The sequence below is a fragment of the Pyrenophora tritici-repentis genome, chromosome 1 (assembly GCF_003171515.1).
Source record: "Pyrenophora tritici-repentis strain M4 chromosome 1, whole genome shotgun sequence".
NCBI classification, from domain to species: domain Eukaryota; kingdom Fungi; phylum Ascomycota; class Dothideomycetes; order Pleosporales; family Pleosporaceae; genus Pyrenophora; species Pyrenophora tritici-repentis.
The window spans coordinates 650511-663896 of NC_089390.1; the positions used below are offsets into that span (position 1 = coordinate 650511).

A 13386-nucleotide genomic window follows, 5' to 3' on the forward strand; every position below is an offset into this window, starting at 1 on the left:
GTAGCTTAATCGTTCGACCACACAATTTACGGCGTTTTTCGTTTGTTGAAGAGTTTCACCTCGTATTGGATGACAACGTTTTGGTACCCGGGACTGCACCTTACCTTCGTGCAAATGGTAAGTACGTTTCCAAGATTTTAGTTCATCTGTTTCTAATACAACCTCAGGATAGGTCAGGCGTGTGTTTGGTCATTATTGTGATGACGATGAGGTGGTCGGGAAGAGAGAAGGCATAGTCTCATCTACTACTTTTCAAAAGGAGGTTCGATGGAACTGGGACGGACCGTGGAAGACCATATCGTTATTTCCAGAACTTGGGGTTGCCTCGGATGCCAGGATATCTTTGGTCCGCGGACCCTTGTTTTCATCTGGGCAAAGGTTTATGCACGCCAAGGTGTGGGATGAACGAAGTCTGCTTTCTAATTTGCTACTCGCGTGTTGGTACGAAGGGTTTGCATGTCGATGGCTATAGGTATACCGCAGATCGATATGGAGGAATTCTCGGACCATACAAGAAGCTCTAAACTCTACGGATCCTAGTAAGATGGTGTCACAGATCGGAGATGTCGTGTTCGCAAACGTTCCGAACACTTCATGGCACCCATGAAAAAAAAACTAGCCATCGAGCCAAGCATCTCCGGACGATAGATCCTAGTAATCGTCTAGAATATTTCGCAGTGGAGCAAGGCGGAGCCGCAAAACTACGACTGAAAAAGGACTGCTATATCTCGTGACCTTTGTGTAATCTTGGCGCTGCATGTCAGGCCACCCAAGGCAAATAAGAGAAGTAAGACTCCGACTCCGAGCCATCTCCAATGGACATAGAGACAAAGAACGCCTTGACAATTTCGGGAACAAGCTTCGCCGTTGGGATGCGCAGTGACGCGATGTCAGCTGGCGCCATGGGAAACCGGGATAAGATGCAAACTAACTCTTGGCACGGCGATTCAAGAGCTTTGTTGGTAAGCCTTGCAGTTTGGTGTTCTTGGAAAACCAGCACAGATGACGATGGTGGCCAAGGTGTTGTGGCTTCGGTGCGGAAGTCGGCACCATTACAGCTGCGCCGAGAGAGTTAGACCGGCTAGGCGGATCCTAGGCGAGCGGGATGCTTGGCTGAACTATACCAGCCTCGCCACTTGTTGTCCCTTCCCCCCGCCTGCAAACGGTCCTCACCATCCCCGCTGTCGTCATCTCTGTACTACAGCACACAAGAACACCTGATTCGTCTCGAAACAGACGCTTCTAATGCGCATGTAGGCGAGATTGACGGCAATAGGATGCAATAAAGCGCCAATCGTTGTGGTAGGCGTCTGACAACCACACGTTTGCGTACATGCATCTCTTTGTTGGACACTGCCGATTGTGACCGAAAGTGACGTCCCTGCACCGGTCCCAAGATGTTTCCCACTCTGCCAAGATCTCGATATCGCACGGTTCTTGGCTTTCGACATGTATGGGTGCCGCCTGTACGCTTACCTTGGGAGGTTGAATGCTTAAAGGTTGCAAAGTCCCCGGATCTCGATTGCTTGACTCCATCAACCTTCTCCTTCATATCCCAAATCACTCACTATGGGAGAGAAGCAACCGTCCCTTGAGGGCCACAAGTCTGGCCAGTCCAACGAGCCACTCTCCAAGCCCGCGCATGCCCTTCCCTGGAAGCAGGTTGTCGATGAGATCAAGTGCAATGCTGAAGACGGGTTGACTACCGCTGATGCAAAGGCAAGACACGAGAAGCATGGAAACAACGATCTCGGTGAAGATGGCGGAGTACAGCCGGGTAAAATTCTGCTGAGGCAAGTTGCCAACGCGATGACATTGGTAAGTCAGCACTAGTTGTCATTCAGTGTAATAAAATCTAACATGTGCTCAGATCTTGATCGCCGCGATGGCTGTGTCGTTTGCTATCAAGTCATGGATCGAGGGTGGTGTAGTAACCGCCATCATCTTGCTGAACGTCGTCATCGGATTTGTCCAAGAGTTCAATGCTGAAAAGACCATGGACTCCCTTCGATCGCTTTCCTCGCCCACAGCTACCGCTGCGCGAGATGGAAGGACAGTCACTATTCCCACCATTGAGGTTGTACCAGGCGATTTGATCGAGCTGAAGACGGGTGACACCGTCCCAGCGGATATTCGGTACGCTTAACCCCACTAAACTTCATACCCATGTCACTGACTCGGGAACAGCATCATCGAAGCCCTCAACTTTGAAACCGATGAAGCTCTTCTTACTGGCGAATCGCTTCCAGTAAGCAAGGATGGCGACGCGGTTTTCGACGAGGACACCGGCCCTGGTGACCGCCTCAACGTTGCCTACAGCTCTTCGACTGTTACCAAAGGACGTGCCCGTGGTGTCGTCTTTGCGACTGGCATGTACACTGAAATCGGTTCAATCGCCATGTCCCTTCGACAAAAGGGCTCGCGTGTCCGTGAAGTCAAACGCAAGCCGAATGGAAAGGCCAAGCCGCACCGATATGCTCAGGCATGGTCTTTGACTGCAGCCGACGCGGTTGGTCATTTTCTTGGTGTCAACGTAGGAACGCCGCTGCAGAAGAAGCTTGCTCGTCTCGCCATTCTCTTGTTTGGCGTTGCCGTCGTCTGCGCAATCATTGTTCTTGCTGCCAATAGCTTCTCGAACAACAGCGAGGTCATCATCTACGCTGTCGCGACTGGTCTCAGTATGATTCCCGCATCTCTCACAGTTGTCTTGACCATCACGATGGCCGCTGGCACAAAGCGCATGGTTCAACGCCACGTTATCGTTCGCAACCTCAAATCGCTCGAGGCCTTGGGCGGTGTCACAGATATCTGTTCCGATAAAACGGGTACCCTCACTCAGGGAAAGATGGTGGCAAAGAAGGCTTGGATCCCTGCGAAGGGCACCTACTCTGTTGGCCAGTCTGACCAGCCACACAACCCCACCGTTGGCGCTTTGTCTTTCAACCCCAAGCAGCCCAGACACATCGACCCTGACATGGATGAGAAGACCGAGACCTATGAGGAGCTACTGAAAGACAACCCGCATCTCGTCGACTACCTCAAAGTTGCCTCTCTCGCTAACCTGGCCAATGTTCACCAGACCGATGAAGGACAGTGGAATGCGCGAGGTGATCCCACAGAAATCGCTATCCAGGTTCTTGCGTCTCGTTTCCAGTGGAACCGTCTCCAACACGCTAGCGGTGACTCACCACAGTGGAAGCAGCTGGCTGAGTTCCCATTCGATTCGGATGTCAAGAAGATGTCTGTCATCTTCGAAGAAATGGCGACCTCCAAGAAGTACGTCTTCACCAAGGGTGCTGTCGAGCGCGTCATCTACTCTTGTTCGCACGTCTTCACTGACGAGAGTGACTCCATCGTCGAGCTGGAGGACGACTACCGTGAGGAGATCTTGGCCAACATGGAGTCGCTAGCTGCCATGGGTCTGCGTGTTCTAGCCCTTGCTAGCAAGGAGTACGACGGCCCATCGCCAAAGAAGGGAGAGGACATCAACCGTGAGGGCATAGAGCAAGGCTTAATCTTCCGCGGCCTTGTTGGTCTTTACGACCCACCCCGACCTGAAACCGCCGGTTCCGTTCGTCAGTGCCAGAAGGCTGGTATCGAAGTACACATGCTTACTGGTGATCACCCGGGTACTGCTAAAGCTATCGCTATCGAGGTTGGCATCGTGCCTTCCAACATGAGCACTTTACCTAAGGAAACCACCGACGCCATGGTCATGACCGCTTCTCAATTCGACAAACTGAGCGACGATGAAATTGACGCACTCCCACTTCTGCCACTTGTCATCGCTCGTTGCGCACCGAACACCAAGGTCCGTATGATTGACGCCCTACACCGACGAAAGGCTTTCACTGGTATGACTGGTGATGGTGTCAACGACTCTCCTTCCCTCAAGCGCTCAGACGTGGGTATCGGTATGGGTACAGGATCCGATGTAGCCAAGGACGCCTCTGACATTGTTTTGACTGACGACAACTTCGCTTCTATCCTCAACGCCATCGAGGAGGGTCGCCGCATGTTTGACAATATCCAAAAGTTCATCCTGCATCTGCTTGCTCAAAACATTGCGCAGGCATGCGTTTTGCTTGTCGGCCTCGCATTCAAGGATCAGAGTGGCCTGTCAGTTTTCCCAGTGTCTCCTGTCGAAGTCATGTGGATCATTATGATTACTTCCTCCCTGCCCGACATGGGTCTCGGTTTCGAGATTGCTGCTCCAGACATTCTCAACCGCCCTCCCCAAAATGTAAGTTTCTTCTGTCGAGTCCGATCTAAGAGTATATACTAACACATTGTAGCTCAAGCGTGGTGTATTCACCCTCGAGGTCGTTCTTGACATGTTCGTTTATGGACTCTGGATCGCTGCTCTCTGCCTTGGCTCATTCGCTCTCGTCATGTTCGGCTTCGGCGATGGCAACCTCGGAAACAACTGCAATGAGTCGTACAACAACACATGCGACACAGTTTTCCGCGCTCGTGCGACTACCTTTGCTTGTCTTACCTGGTTCTCAGTCTTCCTGGCATGGCAGATGTTGGACATGCGCCGATCGTTCTTCAGGATGCAGCCAGGATCAACAAAGTACTTCACGCAATGGGCTATCGATGTCTGGCGCAATAAATTCCTCTTCTTCTCCATCATCTTCGCCTTCGTCACCATCTTCCCAGTCCTGTACATTCCTGTCATCAACGACACGGTCTTCCGACACAAAGGGATCACCTGGGAATGGGCTATTGTCTTCATCGCTACTTTCCTTTTCTTCCTCGGCATTGAGTCGTGGAAGTGGGCCAAGCGAGTGTACTTCAGGAAGCAAGAGGCAAAGAACGGTGGTGGACGAAGGGGCTCCATCGATCTTGAGTCGCGTGTCTTTGAGCGCTACCTCAGCACGGCTATTAGCACTGACGGCGAGGAAGCGGAGAAGAAGTCGGCTCACTAGTTGCCGAGATGTATTTGAGTCTGTCGGCGGAAGCCGAGAAGAAGTCGGCTATCAGTCGCTGAGAATTTACTTGAGTATGTTGGTCACGTTGTGGTGGTCCTGCAGAGGCGTTTTTCTTTTACTTGCATAGCCTGCGATTATGATACCTCATGCCTTGATGGCTATGATCTGAAGGCTTTTCATAGTTATACAACGTCTATATATTAATGAAGATACCATGAACTATCATCAGAACTTGGTATGAAAGTGACTATTACTAATACTCGGTCTATTCCAGCCCGAACTGAACTCGAAACGAACCTGTCGGCTATCCTTTTCTCCCAAGGGAACGGTGTTGAGGTAGAATTTTGGTTGTAGTTGATACAATGCCAATGCATTATGAAAGTGAAAAAGTCATGTTAGGATCCCAGCGACGAGCAAAACCATCAACATTGCAACTTAGAATCCAACATCGCGATACCTGCCGTTTAAAATAATCTACCCTTGTATACTCTGCGCTTCGGAACTATACGGTAGCACGCCATCGATAAGTTAGTCGAGCACCCCGCCTTTCAGCCAAGCGACCCACTTGGACTCCGCCCAGCCATTGCCAAACCTTTCCGCTCCACCATCTACCAAGCCCGAATGCCGCGCGATTGCGCAGCCACTGGAGCGCCCAGAGAAATCTAGACACTTAGTGGCGCTCTAACTGGGCATGTCAGACGTCAGCCCAGGGCTGGTGTTTGCTTGGGCGTTTGGATGTTGTGGCCAGGATGTGGCCTGATAGTCAGAATGTCGCTGCTGCTGACTGCTGATGGGGTGGCAGGGCATCGGCGAAAACCCGCCATCTTATCAACACACGGACGATACACGTCAAGTAAAACAAGCAGGTTTCAATCACGCCCGTCACATAGATTACGACAGTATCAACCAGGCGAAAATATGCATGTGACTTCCATGACGATGATGTCCAATTGAGCCAAGGCTTCATCGACACGTGATTCATGACGACGAGGAGTCGCGGGTTAGGATAGCAGATAGACTAAGCCGGAAACTGCTCAGGCAGTTAAGCCAGCACCTGTCAGCTTTCCTGATCTGACGACTGGGCGTAAACTACAAGGTTGCGCATCGCTCAGAATGCCATGCTTACATACGTGGCAAACATACGCGGTGGTGGAGGCTGTGAAGTAGAAGATTGATGGCAGGTGTAGGTGTCATACAAAGTTTAGTTGGTGCGCTCGGCTGTTTCGACATCCGGGGATTGAGGGACCTGTCAGCTGTACAAAGCATATTAAAGAGGAACACGAACAGAAAACCAGTAATCGCAACACTTGCCCTATAAACACCTACATCTTCCTCCCACCTTTGCGCAAACTACCTAAACATTCCTACCAAAATCGTTCCACGGCTCATCCGGGTAATACCATACCAAACCCAATCGACCCGCGCCTCGCTGTATCGGAGCCTTGCATATTCCGAGAAACGCGCAATCAAGTCGCCGGCATATCCGGAAACATCCGTCATCGCATTTTCCCCGCATTCGGTTTCCCTTCCAAGCCGTCGTGTGTTCCACCTGCATCTTCCCCCCAGTCTCCACACCTCCAGCCAGACAAACTGCGCCGTCTGCCTTTCCGCCTGCACAATCAAAAAATAAATAACATAACCCCTCCAAACCGTTATCGATATCGCACATTTTGCTATGCCGGCGATAATATCAGAGCACGGCACCACCGCGGTGCTTCTGGGGGCCCGCGAATGGCGCGATACCGTCGGCGGGTCTGGTATGACACCTACGGCGTTTAGTTTCTTGATTCCGGTGTTTGTGGTTGCTATTGCCGCGCCTTTGTAAGTTGATGTCTTTGTGATACCATGTGTGTGGGCTGATCAAAAAACAGTCTATGTGTGTTTTGTATAAGAAGGAGAAGGCAGGCTACACCGATTCCGGCGCGACCGCCACCTAAGATCAAGAAGCCGGCGTTACGACGGGCGGAGGCGAGGGAGAAGTTGCTCGAGGTCACTGAGGTGTCGTCGCGGAGTAGCAATGATGTGGGAGAAGAAGGAGGGAAGGTGAATGTGGAGACGAAATCGGTGTTGGAAAGGGAATGGTATGTTTTATGGATCTGGGTCAATGGTGTCCCTGCGCATACTGATACGGGATGATAGTGCCATATGTCTGTCAACACTCCACGCCCCTGCACCACCAGAACCAGCAAAACTCTCCCCAGACACACCTATCACCGACGCTGCCGCACTCCCAGCTTCAATACCCGCTTCCGACGATGCCGCGACTGCCACCGCCACCCCCGACGCAGAAATCATCCTTAAGCTCTCCATCTGCGGCCACGAGTTCCACGCCGACTGCCTCGTCTCCTGGTTCGTATTGCGCAAAACAAGCTGTCCGATATGTCGCTCAGTCTACATGAGCAAAGAGGAACTGGACCAGCACGACGAAGAGGAACAATTAGCGTTAAATGCCGGTCTTCCGCCTGCCATGTTGGAAGAGGGACGGGCTGGTCAACCGCAGGGCCCATCAACGCGTAATTGGCATTACTTTTTGCGCGGGAGGAATGCGGCGAGGAGGGAGGCGGTGCAGGCGCCGGAGCAACCTGCTGTTGAGATGCAGAGTCAGACACCGAGAACAGCAGAAGGAGAGCATGTCCCTGTGGAGGCCGCGAATGGTACTGCTGTTGCACAGGCTGAGACGCCGGCCAGATCTCGGTTACAGAGGCTTTTGAGGAGGGGGTGAAAAGGGGGTGCATTTATGGGGTTGATGTTATGACTGTATATGATGTTGAGAGATGAGGGTATGGTCTACGGGTTTACGACTGAGAGGGGTGTGTTTTCTTGTGCATACATATGGGGTTTTACGACGGAGATTCTGCTTCTTTTCATCTTGATAGAGATACCCGTAGACTAGAGCCATGTTCAATTAAACAATGGACGACTCTAGCCAATAACACGGACAGATGGATACATTCATGACAAGTATGAATATACCACCTCTGTTCTCTCTTCGCCTTCAGGGATCTTGAAGGAAAACATCTAGAATATCCTTTTTCCCAAAGCTTAAGTGATTATTAGGAACGCCAAGAGTTTCACCAATGTCTACCACCACTTCATTCAATACATAACGGCCGTTGAGAAGAACACCAACGATCTCTTTGGCTTGTTCGTTTATAATCTTAACAGCTGCAGTGGCCCAATGATCGAAGACTCGCTGTCCATTCTTCATGACATATGTGGCCGTAGTGTCGAATATAATCTTCAGTCCGTATCTGTAAATGGCGGCTGGTGATCGGACGTTGTAGGGGACGCGGATTCTTCTGTACCGTGCCTACACGCGTGCCTCGAGGCTGTACAGGAAATGATAGTCAGAAGGATGATTGTGGTGGGTCAGGACAAAGGATACACATACCCGCGTTCATCTGAACGTGGCACATTTCCTGGTGTAGAGTCTGGAGCTTCGTCCAGCTCATACGCTTTCTCGGCAAGGTCCTCAGATACACACTTCACTGGGTGAGAGTCTAAAACTTCTTCCAGCTTCAATGCTTTCTCGGGAGGGCCCTTGTATCCATGTTTCTGAAGGCTACAAATAATTAGAATAGTCCTATACTAGTGGCTAAGAAAGAAGATTCACCCACGGGTTTGCCATTGCGGTTTCTCGAAAACTTGGTGTCACCCCATATGCACATCTAGCAGACACGACTCAGGTACATCGCAACTCACTAGTCGCCCGACTATTTCTAATCATGATACTGTTCTGTGCGGCATAGTCGCTGCTTCTGAGTAAAGTCATGGCTGCGGACCGTGTGGGTTTTTCCGTCAGCCTCTCGGGCCGCACTAGTCAGTGGCCAACACCACCATTGTACCGTGCTTCCTCGACACTAGTTAGAGACACCCGTAGACGCATTATGATGCTGTTATTGTGGAGTAAAATGTATAGAAACAGGCATATTTCATTTTTCCATAGCGATCATGCAACAGAGATGCAGTGCATATCCATGGCTGACTGGAAATCATTGCATAAGCACGCGACACTTCTGCGGGCCTGCGTCACCATTATGTTTAATTGCACAGTTATCCTACCATCTTTTTTCACGAAGCATAGTTCGCTCATCAATCCATTGTCTCGCCAGGTATGCCAGTCCCTCAAGTGTCATTGACAACCGTATCTTGGACCGTGTTACCAGTGTACTTCTTGAGCTCAGTCGTCTCTAGGCTTAGGATGGAATACAGTTCCTTTAAGATCATTAGCTCTTAAACAAAACACAGTAATTTATCAAAGAATTCAAGACATACCACGATATGGCGGCCCAAAGACTCGCTCCATCTCAACGCAGAGATCTAGAGTGCGCAAATTATGGTCATCCCACTCTTTTAGCTATCCCGGACTCCCGAGATGCACATCAAACGTAACCTGTGCTTTCGAGAGGATGCCGAAAGCAGGATGGGGATAGGTCTTGAACACAAAGGCCTCGTAACCATCGCCGAACCACTGAGAGGTAAAGAAGTCGACCCTGTTGAGAGCGGGTAGGTGTTCCCGGTAGTAAGGTAGCGTATCCAGCCAGTCCAGAAGCGCGACCTCTGGTGTATATACTTCCAGGGTTTCGAGGGCAGAAGGGAGGAGCTCATCCATTCGAATCTGAACATGCAACCATTGTGGATCCACCTTGTAGAAAAGAGCTTGATAAGGGATAGCGAGGCGTTTAAGGCCCTTGAAGGATGTAGAGCCGTCGCTGGAGAGAGGGTAGTCGAGGTAATCAGAGCCTACATCTCCCCTATCAGGAACGCTGATGATGAGAGTGGTGAGTGTAGGCGATAGGGCCTTGACTTCATCTATCAAGATGTTCTAGCTGGTACCGTTTACCCCGTGGACAATTTATTGCTGTTCAAGTTCCAACCTCTCGTTGACGCTGTCGCTTACCCACATCAACAGGGTACGCAGGCGGGGAGTGTGCCAAGGACGGAACAAAATAGTCATACACATTGTTCTCCGGTATGCAGATGTCAGAGCGTAAGGGAGGAGTCATCTGCGTAATAATAGGATTCACCTCCGCTGTGTCGTCCGGCAATATGGAACTGGCCACCTTGAACTCGATACTGTCGAGTGCCGGTGACTTGGCAAGTATCCAATGGAAGTTGCCGCTGCTTTTAAACTCGAGATGGCGGAGCTTCTGCAGTACAGCAAAATGTGGATGTATAGTCATGTTGTTGAACCTTGTATAAGCAGATCGAGACCAGATCTGTCATCTTCTGCAGTTTCATATAACAATGCTGACTTTAGGAGTACCGCCTCCGGCTGAGCTTCTGTGCTCCAACAAAATGTAGATGCATAGTCATGTTGTCGAACTTTGCAATTGAGGAGATCGAGACCAGATCTTCCGTCTTCTGCAGTTTCAGACAACAATGCTGACTTTAGAAGTGCCTCCTCCGGCTGAGAAGGAAGTGCCATATCTCGCCGTAGAGGGGTAGTTGCTCAACCGGAACGGGTTGCAGTTCGACAGAGTGGTAGAGATGGCGCGTAAAGTCACATAATTTAGTGCTGATGCGGGCGAGAGCGGGGAGGGAGCTGCGCGCGCATTGTTTGATGATGAGTTCGAGGAGCACAGTAGGGAAGAGACTAGGACGACTGTGTTTGAAGGTGCTTGTGTTCCAGGTAGGGTCGATGATGTCAAGTTTGGGGATCCATTGCTGCGCCTGTGGCTAAGCCATGATCGGGAAAGAGCGTCAAGGACACAGTCAAGTGGATGTCAGTCTGGGGAAGGAGCGTCGAGGACGCGGTCAAGTGGATGTCAGTCGGGGAAATTTGATGCAGCAATATACCTGTGGGCAGAAGATTGTGATCCGAACCACACTATACCACTCGGAGTCTAGCATGGGGAGTGGTGAGGGAAATGGTTTGTTTTTTCGCTAAGAGGTTGTGCAAATCACTGTGTATCCGTCACATGACTGACTGTTAAGTGGCCCGTGTTGGGCTGCACATGTTGAAGTGCAGTATTATATATCTACATATCTCAAGATCATCCTGTTATCTACTGCAAGCTAGGAAATATAAGGCTCAAGATCGGCGTATAGTCCCATTATAGGACTACGATCACAGACGCCTCCAATGGACTTGAGTTGCACTTGTGGCATTAGTAACCCCTAGGTAGCAAAATTCACACCGGCTTCCAAGCCTGAGGGAACTCATGCTTCCCAGTCGCAGTTGAAACGGCAACTTCTCTCTGGATGACAATGTGGCCACTTTCCAAGTCTTTCCCACTTGTGTCGATTCTCTGGACCGATTCCCTCCGATTGTAAACGGGTACGTCTGGCGTCGGAGGGATAATCTTCTCCTGGCTTTCATTGCCCTTGTTTGTGTGGAGAGCGCTGATGTTGTATGGATCCTTCACAGCACGGAAGCCTAAACGCGATTGCTTGGAGGCTGAACCATCGCTGAGCTCGTGCGAGTCGTCCGAGTTTTTGTTTGATGGGTATGAGTTGGAGCCTTCATAGGCGCCGGTCCAGAATCGATGAGTGAAGAGAGGTCGAATGATGGTGGCTTGGCCGACCAGGACTGCGACAATGTCTTCTCGACAGGACCAAATGGCGGCTGTTGCGGCTTGTTGAAGCTAGGTCTGTATCAGTAACGCGTTGTGGTAGTAGATGATCTCGGTACTTACAGCCATGACGAAATAGACCCGCAAAATCGCAGCTATCATAATGAAGATGCCCGCACAGAACATAGCCAATAGTCCAAGCTTGCGAGCCCATGAGATCTTCAAAGGAAGAATAATCGGAATAGGGATGAGTATAATGAAAACATCCGTCAAGAGATTGAAGACAAGGACGACGACTAGGAAAGCCGGGCTCTGAGGCATACAGTATTCTACAGATGATCAGCCAAAAAGTCGATGAGAAGGGGGTGATGAGTACTTACGTCCTGGATCTGGAAGAATTTGCCAGAGCCTGTTGAATGGACGACAAGCCAGCGCAAACATCAACCAAATCGAAATACCGGTAACACCCACCAAAAGCATGGTTGGGAGTAAAAACGCGCTGACCCATACCACGCTGACGACTCGGCGATACAGAAAGAGCATGTTCAGCTTCAGCGACCAGATGAGTCCTATATAGGTGAACCATCCGACCATGAACCATTTGCTCGAGCGTTGGTGTAAAGCTGCTTGTTCTGGGGTCAAGGAAAGTCGATACTCCATGGTCATATGCGAGGTGTCGCTCACGCCGCCGACCTCATGTGCTGCTACAGTCATTCCGGTATAACAAGCCTAAACATGTGAGTCAGATGTCCTTGTTCCTAGAAGTGCATATGTAGGCTCGACTTACCCAAGAGAAAAATATGATGTAGTCGTCAGCTTGCCATCCAGCAATGCCAACCATGCGCGTCCGTGTGAAGATTCTCAGAATAATGGCAATACTGCCTATGCCGTATAGCGTCCATGCCTCAACGAGCGCAGCTACCAGCGGGCTCAGTGCCATAATTAATAGACTGTATAGGGCTCCGGCACAACAAAGTGAAGAAGAAGAAAAAGTCGAGTAACTTTCCAATAAATACCGAAGACTGCAGATTGATTTGTCGATTTATCAACGAAGACATTGGCGCTTATATGTTCTACAAGTCACAGCACCTCGTTGGACTGCCATGTACCTAGGTACACATGCCCGATAACTTCACCAAGAAGCCCAGCCGATCCGCAGGCCCATGGCTATGCTCCTTCGATCCGACTCAAGAGCAAGAATACGCGGATCCGGGCTTTCTCAGCTACGCCGTCGACCCGAAATACCAAATACTTGTTCTACAAACTGCTCCCGTACAGCGATGATCCCATTTCACTATAACGTTAACGTCTTGCCGAGAACGCTCCCCGTAGAAGCCGCTGTCAGCACTGGGAACGGTTTAACCATTTGAATCTTTATATGCCGTTAGATATGGCTGACAATGGCACGGGTCGCTTGCCTAAAAGGTAGGGCGGTGTCTTGCTTACGTTATCGGGCCTGCTTTGTGAATACTGATGCAACCTTGGAAATATCTCAGGCATCATCGAGGTATACCAAGGTGAGCGCATAGTGTGTAAGCTATTAGTCTCGATTGAATTCCGCTGTTCATAATCGAGACGGCTTTCGATTAGGCCATACACCGTATGATCCAAAAGGTTGAAAATGCGATGAGATAGGAGCGTCTGCCATCGCTGTGGTCTTTCCCAAAGACTTCCCGCATCCTGCCAGCAGTCACAGTCAGCGGAGAATAGATCCCAGATGCTGCACTAGGGCTTACGCATATGCCATGCTTCCAGCAACAACACCGTGCATTGAAGCCAGAAAAACAAAGAAATAGGTAGGCCCGATCCTTCCCGCAGTCGCATGAGTCGTAGTGACAAGACCATATCAAGGTATCCATGACTTGTCATTACCCAATCGAGAACAACAATGCTTATCTGAAACATTTTGTTGCGCGCGATACCTGAGACACTTGCGC

The 13386-nt window shown here is 50.4% G+C and overlaps 5 protein-coding genes across 5 annotated transcripts; 2 read left to right on the forward strand and 3 right to left on the reverse strand.

Annotated features, from left to right (window-relative positions):
• Nucleotides 1–1569: 1569 nt before the first annotated feature.
• On the forward strand, nucleotides 1570–4931 carry PtrM4_002380 (MgtA, Cation transport ATPase; the record flags this gene model as incomplete). The annotated part of the gene is made up of 5 exons (XM_066102639.1): nucleotides 1570–1818; nucleotides 1871–2136; nucleotides 2188–4243; nucleotides 4296–4473; nucleotides 4663–4931. 5 exons carry the CDS (start codon nucleotides 1570–1572, stop codon nucleotides 4929–4931), a joined length of 3018 nt encoding a protein of 1005 aa, XP_065964841.1.
• A 1678-nt stretch (nucleotides 4932–6609) lies between these two features.
• PtrM4_002390 (RING Zn-finger protein) lies at nucleotides 6610–7656 on the forward strand (the record flags this gene model as incomplete). Its single annotated transcript, XM_001941823.1, has 3 exons — nucleotides 6610–6755; nucleotides 6806–7015; nucleotides 7074–7656. The coding sequence occupies 3 exons, from the start codon at nucleotides 6610–6612 to the stop codon at nucleotides 7654–7656; spliced, it is 939 nt and encodes a 312-aa protein (XP_001941858.1).
• Nucleotides 7657–8244: 588 nt separating this feature from the next.
• PtrM4_002400 (uncharacterized protein) lies at nucleotides 8245–8562 on the reverse strand (the record flags this gene model as incomplete). The annotated part of the gene is made up of 3 exons (XM_066102640.1): nucleotides 8245–8263; nucleotides 8326–8496; nucleotides 8552–8562. The coding sequence occupies 3 exons, from the start codon at nucleotides 8560–8562 to the stop codon at nucleotides 8245–8247; spliced, it is 201 nt and encodes a 66-aa protein (XP_065964842.1).
• Nucleotides 8563–9291: 729 nt separating this feature from the next.
• On the reverse strand, nucleotides 9292–10117 carry PtrM4_002410 (uncharacterized protein; the record flags this gene model as incomplete). Its single annotated transcript, XM_001941824.2, has 2 exons — nucleotides 9292–9746; nucleotides 9835–10117. 2 exons carry the CDS (start codon nucleotides 10115–10117, stop codon nucleotides 9292–9294), a joined length of 738 nt encoding a protein of 245 aa, XP_001941859.2.
• A 951-nt stretch (nucleotides 10118–11068) lies between these two features.
• Nucleotides 11069–12389, reverse strand: PtrM4_002420 (uncharacterized protein; the record flags this gene model as incomplete). Its single annotated transcript, XM_001941825.1, has 4 exons — nucleotides 11069–11521; nucleotides 11573–11778; nucleotides 11830–12178; nucleotides 12237–12389. 4 exons carry the CDS (start codon nucleotides 12387–12389, stop codon nucleotides 11069–11071), a joined length of 1161 nt encoding a protein of 386 aa, XP_001941860.1.
• Between the last annotated feature and the right edge of the window lie 997 nt (nucleotides 12390–13386).